Source organism: Pseudophryne corroboree, chromosome 3 (assembly GCF_028390025.1).
Source record: "Pseudophryne corroboree isolate aPseCor3 chromosome 3, aPseCor3.hap2, whole genome shotgun sequence".
Lineage (NCBI taxonomy): Eukaryota > Metazoa > Chordata > Amphibia > Anura > Myobatrachidae > Pseudophryne > Pseudophryne corroboree.
The window spans coordinates 44,071,866-44,092,841 of NC_086446.1; the positions used below are offsets into that span (position 1 = coordinate 44,071,866).

The 20,976-nt window shown below is 43.7% G+C and overlaps 1 protein-coding gene across 1 annotated transcript in view; it reads right to left on the minus strand.

Annotated features, from left to right (window-relative positions):
• Positions 1–20,976, minus strand: part of LOC135054673 (oocyte zinc finger protein XlCOF8.4-like) — an 88,366-nt gene that overhangs the window by 5,365 nt on the left and 62,025 nt on the right. Inside the window, exon 6 of the mRNA XM_063957921.1 lies at positions 13,205–13,316. Coding sequence (XP_063813991.1) covers positions 13,205–13,316 — 112 coding nt within the window. The remainder of the gene's footprint in view (positions 1–13,204; positions 13,317–20,976) is intronic.

Here is a 20,976-nt window from a genome sequence, read left to right on the forward strand (position 1 = left end):
GCAAGACTCATACCAGTCACACCAATCATACCGTATCACTCGTGATAAATTTACCCAGTTAACAGTATGAACAACAACGGAGCATCAGATCAACCCTGATGCAACCAAACATAACCCTTATTTAAGCAATAACTATATACAAGCATTGCAGAAGAAGTCCGAACTTGGGACGGGCGCCCAGCATCCACTACGGACTACGAGAAATAGAATTATCGGTAAGTAAATTCTTATTTTTCTCTAACGTCCTAGTGGATGCTGGGGACTCCGTAAGGACCATGGGGATTATACCAAAGCTCCCAAACGGGCGGGAGAGTGCGGATGACTCTGCAGCACCGAATGAGCAAACACAAGGTCCTCCTCAGCCAGGGTATCAAACTTGTAAAACTTTGCAAAAGTGTTCGAACCTGACCAAGTAGCTGCTCGGCAAAGCTGTAATGCCGAGACCCCTCGGGCAGCCGCCCAAGAATGCCCACCTTCCTTGTGGAGTGGGCTTTTACTGATTTTGGAAGCGGCAATCCAGCCGCAGAATGAGCCTGCTGAATCGTGTTACAGATCCAGCGAGCAATAGTCTGCTTTGAAGCGGGAGCACCCAGCTTGTTGGGTGCATACAGGATAAACAGCGACTCAGTTTTCCTGACTCTAGCCGTTCTGGCTACATAAACCTTCAAAGCCCTGACCACATCAAGTAACTCGGAATCCTCCAAGTCACGAGTAGCCACAGGCACCACAATAGGTTGGTTCATATGAAAAGATGACACCACTTTTGGCAGAAATTGTGGACGGGTCCGAAATTCTGCCCTGTCCATATGGAAAAACCAGATAGGGGCTTTTATGTGACAAAGCCGCTAATTTGACACACGCCTAGCTGAAGCCAAGGCTAATAGCATGACCACTTTCCACGTGAGAAATTTTAACTCCACGATTTTGAGTGGCTCAAACCAGTGTGACTTCAGGAAACTCAACACCACGTTAAGATCCCAAGGTGCCACTGGAGGCACAAAAGGGGGCTGAACATGCAGCACTCCCTTTACAACGTCTGAACTTCAGGAAGAGAAGCCAGTTCTTTTTGAAAGAAAATGGATAGGGCCGAAATCTGGACCTTAATGGAAACCAATTTCAGGCCTAAAGTCACTCCCGACTGTAGGAAGTGAAGGAAAACGGCCCAGCTGGAATTCCTCCGTAGGGGCATTCCTGGCCTTACACCAAGCAACATATTTTCGCCATATACGGTGATAATGTTGAGCCGACACATCCTTCCTAGCCTCTATCAGCGTAGGAATGACCTCATCCGGAATGCCTTTTCTGCTAGGATCCGGCGTTCAACCGCCATGCCGTCAAACGCAGCCGCGGTAAGTCTAGGAACAGACTGTTGCACAAGTCCTGTCTTAGAGGCAGAGGCCAAGGGTCCTCTGTGAGCATTTCTTGCAGATCTGGAGACCAAGTCCTTCTTGGCCAATCCGGAACAAAGAGTATTGTTCTCACTCCTCTTTTCCTTATGATTCTCAGCACCTTGGGTATGAGAGGAAGAGGAGGAAATACATAGACCGACGGGAACACCCACGGTGTCACCAGTGCGTCCACAGCTATCGCCTGAGGGTCTCTTGACCTGGCGCAATATCTCTGCAGCTTTTTGTTGAGGCGGGATGCCATCATGTCCACCTGTGGCAGTTCCCACCGACTTGCAATCTGCATGAAGACTTCTTGATGAAGTCCCCACTCTCCCGGGTGGAGGTCGTGCCTACTGAGGAAGTCTGCTTCCCAGTTGTCCACTCCCGGAATGAACACTGCTGACAGTGCGCTTACGTGATTCTCCGCCCAGCGAAGAATTCTGGTGGCTTTTACCATCGCCACCCTGCTCCTTGTGCCGCCTTGGCGGTTTACATGAGCCACTGCAGTGATATTGTCTGACTGAATCAGAACCGGTTGGTCGCGAAGCAGAGTCTCCGCTTGACTTAGGGCATTGTATATGGCCCTTAGTTCCAGGATATTGATGTGAAGGCAAGTCTCCTGCCTTGACCACAGCCCTTGGAAATTTCTTCCTTGTGTGACTGCCCCCTACCCTCGGAGGCTTGCATCCATGGTCACCAGGACCCAGTCCTGAATGCCGAATCTGCGACCTTCGAGAAGGTGAGCACTTTGCAGCCACCACAGGAAAGACACCCTGGCCCTGGGGGATAGGGTGATTAATCTGAAGATGTGATCCGAACCACTTGTCCAGTAAGTCCCATTGGAAGGTCCTCGCATGGAACCTGCCGAAGGGAATGGCCTCGTATGATGCCACCCTCCTTCCCAGGACTCGAGTGCAGTGATGCACTGACCCCTGTTTTGGTTTTAATAGATTCCTGACCAGTGTCACGAGCTCCTGAGCTCTATCGGGAGATAAACCCTTTTCTGGTCTGTGTCTAGGATCATGCCTAGGAGAGGCAGATGAGCTGTAGGAAGCAACTGCGACTTTGGAATATATAGAATCCAGCCGTGTTGCCGTTACACTTCCAGAGAAAGTGATACGCTGTTCAGCAACTGCTCTCTTGATCTAGCTTTTATGAGGAGATCATCCAATTATGTGATAATAGTGACACCTTGCTTCCGCAGGAGCACCATCATTCCCGCCATTACCTTGGCGAATATTCTCAAGGCCGTGGAGAGACCAAACGGCAACGTCTGAAATTGGTAATGACAATCCCGTACCGCAATTCTGAGGTACGCCTGATGAGGTGGATAAATGGGGACATGAAGGTATGCATCCTTTATGTCCCGAGTCACCATAAAATCTCCCCCTTTCAGGCTTGCAATGACCGCTCTTAGCGATTCCATCTTGAACTTGAACCTTTTCAGGTATATGTTCAGGGATTTTAAATTCAATATGGGTCTGACCGAACCGTCTGGTTTCGGGACTACAACATGGTCGAATAATAACCCCCTCCTTGTTGAAGGAGGGGAACCTTGACCACTACCTGTTGAAGATACAATTTGTGAATTGCAGTTAACACTGTTTCCCTCTCGCGGGGGGAAGCCGGCAGGGCCGTCGGTGAGAGGGCATCTTCTCAAAGTCCAGCTCGTATCCCTGAGACACAATATCTATTGCCCAGGGATCTAACAGGGAGTGAACCCACTTGTGGCTGAACTTACGAAGGCGTGCCCCCACCGGGCCTAGCTCCGCCTGTGGAGCCCCAGCGACATGCGGTGGATTTTTGCAGAGGCCGGGGAGGACTTCTGTTCCTGGGAACTAGCTGTGTTGTGCAGCTTCTTTCCTCTGCCCCCGCCTCTGGCAAGAAAGGACGCACCTCGGACTTTCTTGTTTCTTTATTCGAAAGGCTGCATTTGATAATGTCGTGCTTTCCTAGGCTGTGCAGGAATATAAGGCAAAATATCAGAATTACCAGCTATAGCTGTGGAGACCAGGTCCGAGAACCCTTCTCCACACAATCCTCAGCCTTCCATATGCCTCTTAAGTCGGCATCATCTGTCCATTGCATATTCTACAGGACACGTCAAGCAGAAATCGACATAGCTTTGATTCTAGGACCCAGTATACTTATGTCTCTTTGGGCATGTTTTATATATACATATCTCTTAAGACAGCATCTTTAATATACATATATCTCTATATATACATATGTATATCTATATACATACTAGGGTCTCAATCTCTGCTGATAAGGTACCTGTCCACGCTGCCACAGCGCTATAAACCCATGCCGACACAATCACCGGTCTGAGTAGTGTACCAGAATGTGCACGCTATCTGCAGGATCCCTGAGAATAGCTGTTACGTCAGGGCTACCTTTTGGGCAAACGTGACACCCTAGGGGAAGATTCCCATCATATCCTGGCCCTAGTAAGGAAAGGATACTGCCTGAGAATTCTTTTTGGGAAACTGCAGTCTCTTGTCTGGAGATTCGCGCTCTTTTTCTTCATGAGAGGAGGGAAATTTACCTCCGCTTTCTTCCCCTGTCTATATGTACTAATAGCCATATTGGTTATTTACAAATATTAAACGTGCTGGACCGAGTGAATTGCGAGAAAAGCCTTACCAATAATATAAATCAGGTTCAATACGTTTTTTTATATATATTTTTTATATTTATTTTGATTTGCATATAACGTTTCTCTCTCACTAATTATGGTCACGTCATTTGTGAGATATATAACTAAAGTATAAGTATAGAAAAGAACAGTTAGTACCCTCTATGAAGGGGATTTTCCTCCTATGACGTCACTCACACCATGTGACTAATGTGAACCAATGATTAGCAAGTCACGTGATCGGAGACTCGGGGTCACGTGCACCAAAAGGATCCTTCTAAGCCTAGAAACTACAATAAGTACCTTCTAAGAAGGGGACGATTGAGTCTCCGACCATGTGACTTAGATCACATGCTACAATGGGACCAATAGGATTGTATAGAATCCCGATCACGTGTTCTTTTATGTCACGTGACTGGCTTCATTCAAATTTAGTTTTATGTATAAATCAAGTATTAATACTCGTTTTGAGGTGGGATTTGTTCTGCATATAACAGCAGATTTTTGTGCAAATAATGATATATTTAAAGTTATATTTGTGACGGTTTGCTGCAGTTTTTAATTAAGCACCGGACAGGTGTTGGTTATCAATTCATGAAGCAGGGTATAAATAGAGACCCAATATACACTGAATTTATGCTCCTGAGGAAGCTGGATCACCCTGTTGCCAGCGAAACGCGTTGAGCCTGTCTACCCACCTGGGCATCACTCCACGATACATTGGGACTTTGACATCTTCGGCACCCATTGGACATTGCTCCTATCACTGGGAAATTTATTCCAACAAGGATAAAAGACCGGATCCACAAACACAGCTAGCAATGGACTCTTCCTAAAGCTGATGCCATCATATATCTCCATTGTGGAACTGGTAATTATCTTCTGCTACAGTGAATGCCATCTGGAGACTGTCCTAGCCGTAACATTATATGTCCCAGAGGAGAGTGGATGCAAAAGTGATTATACCCAGGGGGAATTTATTATTTTAAGTGTTATTAAGAATAATAACAGGAATCTACTCCTGGTTTTTTAATGGTTTAATAAATTGTTATTTTATTCAGCAAACCGTCTTTATATAATTTTTACAGCCAGCGCTGGTACTTTGTGTTTTTATTTTCAAATATATTCAGGGATTTGACCATCCCCTTACCAGCTGCTGTTGGCTGCGCACTTACATATCTTTTTACTTTTCTATATTGTTTGGTCCGTAAGTGCTGCAGCCATGAGCTGTTTTTCTAATGTTAAAGAACGTAATGATAGAAGACAATCCTATTGGTCCGATTTAGGGGACTCTAATGTTAAATCAGCTGTACCTGATAAACCAGATTTGATTAGAGATTTCAATAGATTAGAAAATCTTCTTAAAACTGACTCTAAAAACTGGTTGGACAGTGTTAATTTACAACAGTATGTAAATAAGAAAATGATCCCCAGAGGTCTTCGACTTTTCAAATCATCTATTTTTCATGATAATTCTAATTATCAGAAAGAATGGGACCAATTATTGGATAATTGTTCCCTGGAACTAATGAAACTGATTATCAGGTACAGGAATGATAAGGTATCCTTGATTGAAAAGGAAATTGAAGAACTAAACAGAACTATGGATAAATATAAAAATGAAGAACAGTTTGAAAGGAAAGATAAAGCTGTAAATGAGAGAGTCATAAAATTTGAACAAAGTCTCATGGAGACAAAACAGAAAAAGTTCAAACGTGATCTGTATGATTACGAGAATGATTCAGTGCGTACGTATAGACAGAAACAGAGATTCACAGAAAATACCACTCATTTTAAACAAAATACTTATCAGGGTACTTATAAAACACAAAGACGAGATCAATACACTTCCAAACAACGTGATTTTACAAATCACAATAGATTCCAGCCATTGATGGATATACAAGATAGCGACATAGATTCACCAATAAGATCAAATATGAATAGATACAGGAACACCAGATCAGAGATGGGAAAAGGTAGCGAAAGATACACTCCTAGAACTACTGAGAACTATGAACAAAAGGGTGTTTTTTTAGGAGCACGACCCAAAACCAATGTGAGGTGGACAATGGACACCGAACAACGAGCCACTCCCAAAAGAAACAGAGATCTAAGCATAGAGGATGTAGAGGAGGAGGAGGGAGGACACAAAAATCCAAGGAGGTTCTAATTCAGCATCTAGATCCAAACCCACTGTTTTTAATTTATCGGATGAAGTGTTGTCGAAATCAGAACTCTCTTTATTAGAAAAGGGACTCAAATTCTCACCAACAAGTAGTCCTAATATTTTTGACCTTTATGTGGACCTTAATAGGTACATCCGCACCCTTTGTAGAAAAAGGTATTTTGCAAAAAAAAAGTTTAACACTTAAGAAAGATGAATCAATACCTATTATTTTGGACAGTTCTGATTATCCTTTACTCACAACATTAGAAGAATTATGGGAGGAGAACCATGTACCAATTGATTCAGGCGGGAATGAGATAAAAATATATGACATAAGAAAAGAGGAGTCTAAATTTAAAGTGAAGTCTGAATTTTTCCCCATTTCGGCTAAGAGTAGCTGTATAGAATCATTTTAGAAGATCACATTGGAAGACTTTAAAGAACTAGTGGGACAAAATGATTCTAGATCCTCATCAAAATTTTCATCAAACCTTACTAGACAGGAGAAACGAGCCATTAAAGAATTGACACAAGACACATCTATAACAATTAAAGAGGCAGATAAAGGTGGAGGCCTAGTTATTATGAACACGTCATATTATTTGAAAGAATCTTTGAGTCAATTAGAAAACAAACAATTCTATAATACTCTTATTCAAGATCCTACTTTGAAATTTACACAGGAGCTTAAGATTTTATTAGATCATGGTCTTGATCTGGGGGTCATATCCAGAGAAGAATCGCGGTTCCTATTCCCACACTTTCCCACTACCCCTACTTTTTATTTTCTTCCCAAGATTCACAAATCCCTCACTGTACCTCCTGGTCGCCCCATTATTTCTGGGATCAATTCTCTCACCTCTAACCTCTCCTTCTATATCGACTCCTTTCTCCAACCACACGTTACCTCATTAAAATCACACTTATCAGACACAAAATATTTTTTAAACAAAATACAGAACATCCAGTGGAAGGATACATATGCGTTCTTGACACTGGATGTACAAGCACTATATACTAATATCCCTCACAACATGGGTGTCAAAGTTATTTCCGAATTATTCAATAGGACTTCAACTCTTGATAAACAACACCAGAATTTCCTTACACAATGTATCACTTTTATTTTGTCACACAATTATTTCATCTTTAATCACAAATATTATTTACAGCTCACAGGTACCGCCATGGGGACCAGGTTCCCTCCCAGTTATGCTAATCTGTACATGGGTGACTTCGAGGACACCCATGTGTGGTGCACTGACTGGGCAGCGAACCTGGTTTTCTATGGTCGGTACATAGATGATTTATTTATTATTTGGGATGGGGACTCTTTTTCTGCCTCCTCTTTTGTCACCAGTCTCCAATCCAATTCACACAATCTCACTTTTACTCATTCCTATGATAGGAGCCGTGTGAACTTTCTGGATGTGACCCTCCAGATCAAAGACAACCAAATAACCACATCCAATTTTGTCAAACCAGTTAACACAAACTCATACCTACACTACAGAAGTGCTCACCATACACCTTGGAAAGACAATATACCCAAGGGGCAATTAATGCGTCTGAGACGCAATTGTTCCGACATAGAGACGTTTAAAATACAAGCTGATGAACTTCTGGAATCTTTTAGAAATAGAGACTATTTATCAAATCTTTTGAAAAAGGCTTTAGAAGAGGTCCTAGGTATGAACAGACAAGACCTGTTACGTCCATCCTCCTCAAACAAGATAGAAAAATATGACACAAAAGAGAGAGAAATGGCCTTTATCTGCAAATATAATAACTGTGCGAAAGAGATCAAAACAATAATTGAAAGAAATTATAGAGTATTGAAACATGACAATATTCTTGGGAGCCTTCTGCCCAATAAACCACAGGTGATTTACAGAAAGAATAGGGCTCTAAAGACTATACTGGCTCCTAGCTTTTTCAAAATTCCAACATTAGAGAAGAATAAAAACGACTCAAATTGGTTGACTAAGAAACCTTTAGGCTTCCACAGGTGTGGCAAAAGTAGATGTACAATGTGTCAACATATGGAACGTAAAACTACTTTTATCTCTATTCCATCTTCTAATGAAAAATACCAGTTGAGATCCTTTTTAAATTGTGACTTTAAATTCGTGATATACTTGTTGACATGTGGATGCGGTTTAAACTATGTGGGACGAACCACAAGACCGTTACACACGCGATTTATGGAACATCGACGGAACATAATACGCAAATACATGGCTCATAGTGTATCACGACATTATTATAATGAACATAATAATAATCCTGCTTGTCTCTCGATAATGTGTCTTGAACATATTGCCCCTACGGATAGGGGAGGAGACCGATTTAATAAACTTTGTCGGAGGGAAGTCTTCTGGATGTTAAAGTTTAACTCTTTACATCCAGATGGACTGAATTAAGCAATTGAATTAAATTCGGTCCTCTAGTTGGGAGTTTATGCCTCCGTCCCTGTTCTAGTAATTCTTGTCCCAATATTTTCCATCCCTTCTCTCTATATATATCATCAGAAGATTTAGGCTGTTTGGGAAAATTTTATTTTATATACAGTAGTTTGATGAAATATTTTGGGTTAAAATTCCATTTTTGAGATGACTGTCAGTATAAATGATGGTTTTTATCTATGCACGTGTGTATATGTGCATGGATTATACCAATTGCCTGATTGGTGATATCAACTCCTGATTTTGGATATTATATGCACATGTGTGTACATTTATTTAATATTAAATCTCTCACGAATGTGTGCTATAAAGGTTCAAATAACAACTGAATACTTTTTATATGAAACTATTGGTCTAAATTATTTGTGGGTACACACATATATATGTATTATTATTATATATATATATATATATGTGTGTGTACATGCAGGCGTGTGTGTTTATATATATATATATATATATATATATATGTGTATATGAGTATAAGTTGAATTACATGTGTTTATAATCACACACGGGAATGTGCTTCATCTTCATTTCTGTGTCCTATCTCTGTTCTTCATTTGTAATACATAATGTATTGAAATATATAAGAAGATTCTGTCTATATGTACTAATAGCCATATTGGTTATTTACAAATATTAAACGTGCTGGACCGAGTGAATTGCGAGAAAAGCCTTACCAATAATATAAATCAGGTCCAATACGTTTTTTTATATATATATTTTTTTATATATATTTTTATATTTATTTTGATTTGTATATAACGTTTCTCTCTCACTAATTATGGTCACGTCATTTGTGAGATATATAACTAAAGTATAAGTATAAAAAAGAACAGTTAGTACCCTCTATGAAGGGGATTTTCCTCCTATGACATCACTCACACCATGTGACTAATGTGAACCAATGATTAGCAAGTCACGTGATCGGAGACTCGGGGTCACGTGCACCAAAAGGATCCTTCTAAGCCTAGAAACTACAATAAGTACCTTCTAAGAAGGGGACGATTGAGTCTCCGACCATGTGACTTAGATCACATGCTACAATGGGACCAATAGGATTGTATAGAATCCCGATCACGTGTTCTTTTATGTCACGTGACCGGCTTCATTCAAATTTAGTTTTATGTATAAATCAAGTATTAATACTCGTTTTGAGGTGGGATTTGTTCTGCATATAACAGCAGATTTTTGTGCAAATAATGATATATTTAAAGTTATATTTGTGACGGTTTGCTGCAGTTTTTAATTAAGCACCGGACAGGTTTTGGTTATCAATTCATGAAGCAGGGTATAAATAGAGACCCAATATACACTGAATTTATGCTCCTGAGGAAGCTGATCACCCTGTTGCCAGCGAAACGCGTTGAGCCTGTCTACCCACCTGGGCATCACTCCACGATACATTGGGACTTTGACATCTTCGGCACCCATTGGACATTGCTCCTATCACTGGGAAATTTATTCCAACAAGGATAAAAGACCGGATCCACAAACACAGCTAGCAATGGACTCTTCCTAAAGCTGATGCCATCATATATCTCCATTGTGGAACCGGTAATTATCTTCTGCTACAGTGAATGCCATCTGGAGACTGTCCTAGCCGTAACATTATATGTCCCAGAGGAGAGTGGATGCAAAAGTGATTATACCCAGGGGGAATTTATTATTTTAAGTGTTATTAAGAATAATAACAGGAATCTACTCCTGGTTTTTTAATGGTTTAATAAATTGTTATTTTATTCAGCAAACCGTCTTTATATAATTTTTACAGCCAGCGCTGGTACTTTGTGTTTTTTTTTCTTTTTCTTCCCCTTAAACATGTGTACCCTTGTGTCAGGGACAGATGAGTCATCAGTGATATGCAAATCATCTTTTATTACAATAATCATATATTGAATACTTTTCTGCCATTTTGGCTGTAACTTTGCATTATCGTAGTCGACACTGGAGTCAAACTCCGTGTCGATATCAGTGTCTATTATTTTGGATAGTGAGCATTGAGAGACTTAATTACACATATCCAAACAGGTGTCGGCGTTGTCGACGGAGACACCCTCTCACATACATATTTGCTCCATCTCCTCCTTAGGGGAGCCTTTTACCTCAGACATGTCGACACACACGTACTGACACACCACACACTCAGGGAATGCTCATCTGAAGACAATTCCCCCATAAAGCCCTTTGGAGAGACAGAGAGAGAGTATGCCAGCACACACCCCAGCGCTATTAACCCAGGAATAACACAGTAACTTAATGTTAACCCAGTAGCTGCTGTTTATATTGATTTTTGCGCCTAATTATCTGCCCCCCTCTCTTTTTACCCTCTTCTACCGTGTAACTGCAGGGGAGAGACTGGGGAGCTTCCTCTCAGCGGTGCTGTGGAGAAAAAACATGGCGCTGGTGAGTGCTGAGGAAGAAGCCCCGCCCCCTCGACAGCGGGCTTCTGTCGCGCTTTCATGTACAATTTTGGCTGGGGCTCATACATATATATAGTGCCCAACTGTATATTATGCAAACTTTTGCCAAAGAGGTCTCTAATTGCTGCCCAGGGCGCCGCCCCCCTGCGCCCTGCACCCTACAGTGACCGGAGTATGTGGGTGTAGTGTGGGAGCAATGGCGCACAGCTGCAGTGCTGTGCGCTACCTCATATGAAGACAGGAGTCTTCTGCCGCCGATTTCGAAGTCTTCTTGCTTCTGTCACCGGCTTCTGTCTACTGGCTCTGCGAGGGGGGCGGCGGCGCGGCTCCGGGTATCGGACGACCAAGGGTGCGATCCTGTGTACGATCCCTCTGGAGCTAATGGTGTCCAGTAGCCTAAGAGGCAGGACCTATCTTCAGTGAGTAGGGCTGCTTCTCTCCCCTCAGTCCCACGTAGCAGAGAGTCTGTTGCCAGCAGATCTCTCTGAAAATAAAAAACCTAACAAAATACTTTCTTATAGCAAACTCAGGAGAGCTCACTAAGTAGCACCCAGCTCGTCCGGGCACAGATTCTAACTGAGGTCTGGAGGAGGGACATAGAGGGAGAAGCCAGAACACACCAGAATCCAAATTCTTTCTTAAAGTGCCCTGTCTCCTGCGGAGCCCGTCTATTCCCCATGGTCCTTACGGAGTCCCCAGCATCCACTAGGACGTTAGAGAAATAAGGGTTGATGGCTCCTGATGTATGAGATACACCAGAGTGTGGGGAGGAGACTGGTCAGATCGCTGGGCTGGTAACACACAGTGACATGATGTGAGGGGGAGAGCAGGAGTATAATAGGGGCTGATGGCTCCTGATGTATGAGATACACCAGAGAGTGTGGAGAGGAGACTGCTCAGATCTCTGGGCTGGTAACACACAGTGACATGATGTGAGGGGGAGAGCAGGAGTATAATAGGGGATGATGGCTCCTGATGTATGAGATACACCAGAGAGTGTGGGGAGGAGACTGATCAGATCTCTGGGCTGGTAACACACAGTGACATGATGTGAGGAGGAGAGCAGGAGTATAATAGGGGTTGATGGCTTCTGATGTATGAGATGCACCAGAGAGTGTGGGGAGGAGACTGGTCAGATCTCTGGGCTGGTAACACAGTGACATGATGTGAGGGGGAGAGCAGGAGTGTAATAGGGGCTGATGGCTCCTGATGTATGAGATACACCAGAGAGTGTGGGGAGGAGACTGGTCAGATCTCTGGGCTGGTAACACACAGTACATGATGTGAGGGGGAGAGCAGGAGTATAATAGGGGCTGATGGCTCCTGATGTATGAGATACACCAGAGAGTGTGGAGAGGAGACTGGTCAGATCTCTGGGCTGGTAACACACAGTGACATGATGTGAGGGGGAGAGCAGGAGTATAATAGGGGATGATGGCTCCTGATGTATGAGATACACCAGAGAGTGTGGGGAGGAGACTGATCAGATCTCTGGGCTGGTAACACACAGTGACATGATGTGAGGAGGAGAGCAGGAGTATAATAGGGGCTGATGGCTCCTGATGTATGAGATACACCAGAGAGTGTGAGGAAGAGACTGGTCAGATCTCTGGGCTGGTAACACACAGTGACATGATGTGAGGAGAGAGCAGGAGTATAATAGGGGCTAATGGATCCTGATGTATGAGCTACACCAGAGAGTGTGGGGAGGAGACTGGTCAGATCTCTGGGCTGGTAACACACAGTGACATGATGTGAGGGGGAGAGCAGGAGTATAATAGGGGCTGATGGCTCCTGACTCCACCAGTGGGCAGATATGTTTCCCTCATTAGTCTGTACAGACAGAGGAGGGTGTAGGATGAGATTGCTGTAGTGACTGAGCAATGAGAATATGTGACTCTTTTCTGTAATACAGTTAGGGCTCTATACATGAAGCAGTGAAAAGAGTGGAGAAGTTGCATATGGCAACCAATCAGCTGCTCTGTACAATTGTATAGTATGCAAATTATAAATGTTACCTCAATGCTGATTTGTTGACATGGGCAAGTTCTCCACTGGCTCACTTCTCCACACTTTTCACTGCTTCATGAATAGACCTATAAGTGTTTATTACTCACCTGTGCTGATTTCTGTAGGGATTTCCTCCTCCTTACATTGCTGAACACCCCTCATACACGTCTCTTCTTCTCCCTCTATAACCTCTACTTTAATATAAGTCAGACCTTCAACCTAAATAATACACAAAAATAGGATTTTAATTACCTACAGCTAAATCCTTTTCTCGTAGTCTGTAGAGCAGGCCTGGCCAACCTGTGGCTCTCCAGCTGTTGTGAAACTACTTATCCCAGCATGCCCTGCCACAGTTTTAGTAATCCCTAATAGCAAAATTGTGGCAAAGCATGATGGGACTTGTAGTTTTACAACAGCTGGAGAGCCACAGGTTGGCCAGGCCTGCTGTAGAGGATACTGGGGTCCACATTAGTACCATGGGGTATAGACGGGTCCACTAGGAGCCTTGGGAACTTTAAGAAATCAAGAAATAGTGTGCACTGGCTCCTCCATGTATGCCCCTCCTACCAGACAGTCTAGAAACTGTGCCCGAGGAGACAGACATATCCTGAGGAAGGATGTAACAGAACAGCGTTGAGAGTTGAACCAGCACACACAAACAAGAGGAAAGCCACGCTAACCAAATCTGAACAGGAACAGCTGAACCAACAATAATACTTAACGAAGTAACAGTGCAGGAAAACACGAAGCACTGGGTAGGCGCCCAGTATCCTCTACGGACTATGAGAAAAGGATTTACCGGTAGGTAATTAAAATCCTATTTTCTCTTACGTCCTAGAGGATGCTGGGGTCCACATTAGTACCATGGGGATGTACCTAAGCTCCCAAACCGGGTGGGAGAGTGCTGAGGATCCTGCAGAACTAATTGACCAAACTGAAGGTCCTCAGAGGCCAAAGTATCGAACTTGTAGAACTTAGCAAACGTTCGAACCTGACCAAGTAGCTGCTCGGCAGAGCTGTAAAGCCGATACACCCCGGGAAGCCGCCCAGGAAGAACCCACCAACCTAGTAGAGTGGGCCTGTACCTTAAGAACTGGCAAACCTGCCGTAGAATAAGCCTGCTGGATGGTAAGCCTGATTCAGCGAGCAATAGACTGCTTTGAAGCAAGACACACAATTTTCTTGGGATCATAGAGAACAGACAGCTTGTCAGATTTTCTGTGACGAGCTGTCCGCTTCACATAGATCTTCAAAGCCCTCACAACCTCCAAGGATTTTGAGGAAACAGAGTTGTCAGTAAGCACTGGAACTTCATAGGTTGGTTGATATGAAATGCACACACCACCTTAGGAAGAAATTGCTGACGAGTTCTGAGTTCAGCTCTATCTTCATGAAAAATCAAATAGGGGCTTTTGTGAGACAATGCCCCCAATTACGACAAACGCCTTTCCAAAGCGAAGGAAAACAGTGTAACGGTCTTCCACATAAGAAATTTTATGTCAACCTCCTGTAAAGGCTCAAACCATTCTGATTGTAGAAACTGCAATTCCACGTTGAGATACCAACGTGCCGTGGGAGGCACAAAGGGCGGTTGGATGTGCAGAACACCTTTCAAGAAAGTCTGCACCTCAGGGAGGGAAGCCAATTGTATCTGGAAGAAAATGGATAAGGCTGAAATCTGGACTTTTAAGGAGCCCAAACGTAGGCCCACATCCACACCTGACTGCAGAAAAAGCAGAAAACATCCCACATGAAATTACAACGCAGGAAATTTCCTGTTCTCGCACCAAGAGACGTACTTTTTCCAAATACGGTGGCAATGTCAAGACGTTACCCCTTTTCTGGCTTGGATCAAAGTCGGAATAACCTCATCCGGGATTCCTTTCTGGGCTAGAATTTGACGCTCCACTTCCATGCCATCAAACGTGGCCGTGGTAAGTCTTGATAGACAAACTGCCCCTGCTGTAGACGATGCTCGCGAAGAGGCAGAGGCCACTTGTCCTCTCGGAGCATCTCCAGTAGATTGGCGTACCAGGCCCTTTTTGGCTAGTCCGGAGCAATGAGAATTGCTTGAACCTTTTCCATTTTTATTCTTTTGAGAATTCTTGGGATCCATGGAAGAGGTGGAAACACGTAAACCATCTGGTAGGCTCATGGAGTCACCAGAGTGTCCACCGCCACTGCTTGTGGGTCTCCCGACCTGGCACAACACCGATTGAGCTTCTTGTTGAGCCGAGAGGCCATCATGTCTATTTGTGGAATTCCCCACCGACTTGTCAAGGACTTGAACAACTGCAGGTGAAGGCCCCACTCTCCTGGGTGGAGGTTGTGTCTGCTAAGGAAGTCCGCTTCCCAGTTGTTTTCTCCCGGAATGAAGAATGCCGACAGCGCCACCGCGTGTCTTTCTGCCCAAAGGAGAATCTTTGTTACCTCTGACATCGCTGCTCTGCTCTTCGTTCCGCACTGTCGGCTTATGTACGTTACTGCCGTCACATTGTCCGACTGAACTTGAATGGCGGGATCTTGAAGAAGATGCGATGCCTGTAGAAGGGCGTTGTATATGGCCCTTAGCTCCAGAACGTTGACTGGAAGAATGGTTTCCCGACAACCATTTTACTTGGAACTGTTCCCCCTGGGTGACTGCTCCCCAACCTCTGAGGCTTGCGTCTGTGGTTAGCAGAATCCAAATTTGAATCCCGAACCTTCGACCCTCGGTCAGGTGAGAAGTCTGAAGCCACCACAGAAGAGAAAATAGGATTTTAATTACGTACCGGTAAATCTTTTTCTCGTAGTCCGTAGAGGATGCTGGTGTTCTATTTAGTACCATGGGGTATAGACGGGTCCACTAGGAGCCGTGGGCACTTTAAGAGTTTAATAGTGTGGGCTGGCTCCTCCCTCTATGCCCCTGCTACCAGACTCAGTCTAGAAACTGTGCCCGAGGAGACGGACATACTTCAAGAGAAGAAAATACACAGATAGTGGTGAGGAACACACCAGCTCACACATAACAAAAGGAAAGCCAAGCTAACCAACTTGAAATAATTCAGCAACGGCTGAACAACAATACTTAACCAAGTAACAATGCAGGAATACAAAGCACTGGACGGGCACCCAGCATCCTCTATGGACTACGAGAAAAGTTACAGGTAAGTTATTAAAATCCTATTTAGGAGGATGCTGGGGTTCCATTTAGTACCATGGGGATGTACCAAAGCTCCCAGTACAGAAAGGACAGTGCTGAGGCTCCTGCATAACAGATTGACCAAACTTTAGGTCCTCAGAGGCTAAAGTATTGAACTTGTAGAACTTAGCAAACGTGTTCGACCCTGACCAAGTAGCTGCTCTGCAAAACTGTAAAGCCGAGACACCCAGAGCAGCCGCCCAGGAAGAACCCACTTTACGAATAGAGTGGGCCTTACCAGATTTTGGAATTGGCAAGCCTGCCGTAGAATAAGCATGCTAGATAGTACACCTGATCCAACGAGAAATCGTATTCTTAGAAGCAGGACACCCTTCCTTGTTGACATCATAAAGGACAAACAGAGCGTCCAACTTGCTGTGACGAGAAGTTCTCTTCACATATATTTCCAAAGCCCGCACAACATCCAAGGACTTTGAGGTAATTGAGGAGTCAGTAGCCACTGGCACCACAATAGGTTGGTTGATCTGAAAAGCTGACCCAACCTTTGGAATTGCTGACACGTTGTGAGCTCAGCTCTATCTTCATGGAAGATCAAGTAGGGGCTCTTGCATGACAATGCCCCCAATTCTGACACACGTCTAGCAGATGCCAATGCCAACAGTGTGACCACCTTCCAAGTAAGAAACTTGACGTCCACCTCTAGTAAAGGCTCGAACCAATCCGATTGCAGAAACTGCAGCACCACATTAAGATCCCAAGGTGCTGTAGGAGGAACAAAGGGTGGTTGGAATTGCAGAACCCCTTTCAAGAATGTCTGAACTTCAGGGAAAGCAGCCAATTGTTTCTGGAAGAAAATGGACAAGGCCGAAATCTGGACCTTTATGGAGCCCAAGCGTAGGCCCATATCCACACCTGCTTGCAGAAAGAGGAGAAACCGTCCTAGTTGAAACTCCACCGTAGGAAACTTCTTGGATTCACACCAAGACACATACTTTTTCCAAATCCGATGGTAATGTTTAGACGTTACTCCCTTCCTAGCCTGTATCAGGGTAGGAATAACCTTGTTCGGAATGCCCTTCCGAGCTAAAATCTGGCGTTCAACCTCCATACCGTCAAACGTAGCCACGGTAAGTCTTGATAGGCGAACGGCCCCTGTTGAAGGTTCTCACGACGAGGAAAAGGCCTCGGATCCTCCAGCAGTAATTACAGAAGATCCGCCTACCAAGCCCTTCCTGGCCAGTCCGGAGCAATGAGGATCTTCTGAACTCTTGTTCTTTTCATTAGTTTGAGAATCATACACTGACTGGAACATCCACGGAGTTACCAGTGCGTCCACCGCCATTGCTTGTGGGTCTTTTGACCTGGAACAGTATCTCTGAAGCTTCTTGTTGAGGCGAGAGGCCATCATGTCTATCTGAGGTACACCTCGCCGTCTTGTCACCTCTGCGAACACCTCCGGGTGGAGGCCCCATTCTTCTGGATGGAGATCGTGTCTGTTGAGGTAGTCCGCTTCCCAGTTGTCCACTCCCGGAATGAAGATCGCTGACAGCGCCAGCGCGTGCTTTTCTGCCCAAAGGAGGATTCTTGTTACCTCTGCTCTTCATTCCACCCTGTCGGTTTATGTAAGACACTGCCATTACATTGTCCGACTGAACCTGAATGGCCTGATCTTGCAGAAGATGTGCCGCTTGTAGAAGGCCGTTGTATATGGTCCTTAGTTCCAGAACGTTTATCGGAAGGATGGATTCCCGACTTGACCACTTTCCTTGGAAGTTTTTCCCTTGGGTGACTGCTCCCCAACCAGAGGCTTGCATCCGTGGTTAGAAGGATCCAATTATAAATCCCGAACCTGCGGCCCTTGAGTAGGTGAGAAGTTTGCAGCCACCAGAGGAGTGAAATTCTGGCTTTCGGCGACAGGAGTATACACTGGTGCATGTGACGATGAGATCCCAACCATTTGTCGAGGAGATCCAGTTAGAAGAACCGTGCATGGAATCGTCCATACTACAAAGCCTTGTAGGAGGCTACCATCTTCCCCAGAAGGCGAATGCACGAATGAACAGATACCCGGGTTGGCTTCAGGACATTCCGGACCATGGATTGGATCACCAACGCTTTCTCCACCGGTAGAAACACCCACTGCACTTCTGTGTCGAGTAACATCCCCAGGAAGGGCAGTCTCCTTGTTGGCTCCAAATGTGACTTTGGAAGGTTCAGGATCCACCCATGATCCTGGAGCAGTCGAGTTGAGAGAGCAATACTCTGTAACAGCAGATCGTCCAGATATGGAATTATGTTCACTCCCTGACTGCGGAGGAGTAGCATCATCTCTGCCATGACCTTGGTGAACACCATCGGTGCCGTGGAGAGGCCAAATGGCAGTGCCTGGAACTGATAGTGACAGTCCAGCAGCGCAAATCTTAGATAAGCCTGATGAGGCGCCCAGATTGGAATGTGAAGGTACGCATACTTGATATCCAGGGATACTAGGAATTCCCCCTCCTCCAGACCTGAGATCACTGCTCTCAGAGACTCCATCTTGAATTTGAATTACCTTAGGTTTAATATTGGCCTTACCGATCCGTCCGGTTTCGGTACCACAAACAGGTTTGAGTAATAGAAAAACAAAATATAGAGAGTTCCACTTAACTAGTGCTAATTGTGATTCCTTCTTTGTTCCATATCATTCCATCGTGTTGTCCAGAAAAATTTATCATGTAGAATGAAAGAAAACAATGTATAGCGAAGTACCGTTTTAATTACAACAACACATATACAATGCAAGAAGATCGATTATTCAACAAAATCCTTTGGAGAGGCGTGTGAGACAATAGGTAATTACCAGAATTTTAGGGAACTGCGGTTTAAACCGTCCCTATCAGCGCGTGTGTCCCAAGATGGGTGCTCCGGATCAGCCCATACACCACACAGATTGTCACTGCTGGGTCCCGGATAAATACACTCTCCTCACAAGCGTCTTCAACAGGAAACCGACGCGTTTCAACTCTTTACTAGAGTCTTTTTCAAGGTTGAGATGAATAATGATCCTGCTTAACAGTTCCCTATTTAAATAACCCTCCACCAATCGGACTCCATGGTTCACAGCAGGAGCAAATTGTATCATCAGTCCTTCCCTAATGACGCTGCGCCGAGCCTCAGCGTCTATTTCCGTGTGTAGTGGTTGCCCTGACAACATGAACTGTGTATAACCTCCTCTCTGGCTTCCGCCGTACTGATACACAGCGTCTATGTTCCGGCTTTCCTGTTGTCCTGGCAACCCGGCTGCTCTCTGCCGTAACGTCATTTCCGGCATTACTGTTTGCGAAACCAGTCATATTTCCCGGTGCTCGTTTTATAAGTCCTCATCCATCTTTATGTTAATCTTAACATGATTAACGTCTCTAACCATAAATTACACCAGTTTTAACATGTAATTAAATATGAAAAAGGCGTAACGTCACTTCCGGTGACGTGTTGACGGGGATGAATGTTTCTAAAATGATCAAACCATACATTAGATTATTTTCATAGTAAAATCATTCAAATAAATATACATCCAAGATCGATATACATAAAAAATAGGTATTAGCAGCTTCTAAATAACAATATTTATAAAATAATGATTCTGATAAAAATGTGCAAAAATTCAAATGTAAAAACATCTACATATAGAATTAGCAGAATCCTATAAAAACCGTTTAACTTCAAAATCAGAATCCAAGCCACCGGGCTTGAGTGTTCCTAAATCAAAAATGCCCTTCATTTCGGCCTTCGCTAATTGATTGGCTTTGTCATTTCGCCTCCAGTGGCCTTTTATATGTCTGATGCCACAAAACATTTTAATTGCCCCTATATTCCTATGATGGTGTGTTAAAAAATGTTCTGACAATGAATGCGTTGTCAGTCCATTTTTAATATTGCGTAGGTGTTCGCTAATGCGAACTTTGAGAGGCCTTGATGTGCGCCCTATGTACCACAGTCCACAATTGCAGTTTACGGCATACACCATATTTGAACTGTTACAAGTGATAAAATCACTTATTTTCCAGTTGTTTCCATTAATGGAAACTTCTGTGATTTTTCCTGCATCAGATTTTACACCCCTACATCCTAGGCACAACCCACACCTAAAGAAACCTTTAGATTTGATAGTGGACATTGGTTTTCTTGGTGGTTGTGCACTTTTTACCAATGAGGTTTTGAGATTGGGGGCTTTCCTAAATATACATTTCGGTTTTACAGGTAAGAGATTCCCGATAACAGGGTCTTTCTTTAATATTTCCCAATGTTTCTTGAGGGATTGTTCTATATTCTTATACTGACTGCTAAACGATGTAGTAAAAGCCCACTCAAAGTTATTGATTTCCTTATCGGACGCTTGGGGATGTAATAGATCCTTTCTTTCTATGGTTGCCACCTTGTTCATGGCATCCTGTACTCTATCATTTTGATATCCTGAGGATAAGAATTTTCCTTTAATTTCTTCCGCTTGGATTTCAAACATTTCTGATGTGGTACAGTTTCGTTTTAAACGTCTGAACTGTCCCTCTGGTATGGATGCCAGCCAATTAGGGTGGTGACAGCTGGTAAATCCTATATTTGCCCCAGAATCAGTGGGTTTTTTTTAAAATTCATTGTTTGAATATTGTTATTTTCGATAAACAATGTAACATCTAAAAAATTGATCTTATCCTTACTGGATTCAAAAGTAAAATAAATATTCAGAGTGTTGTTATT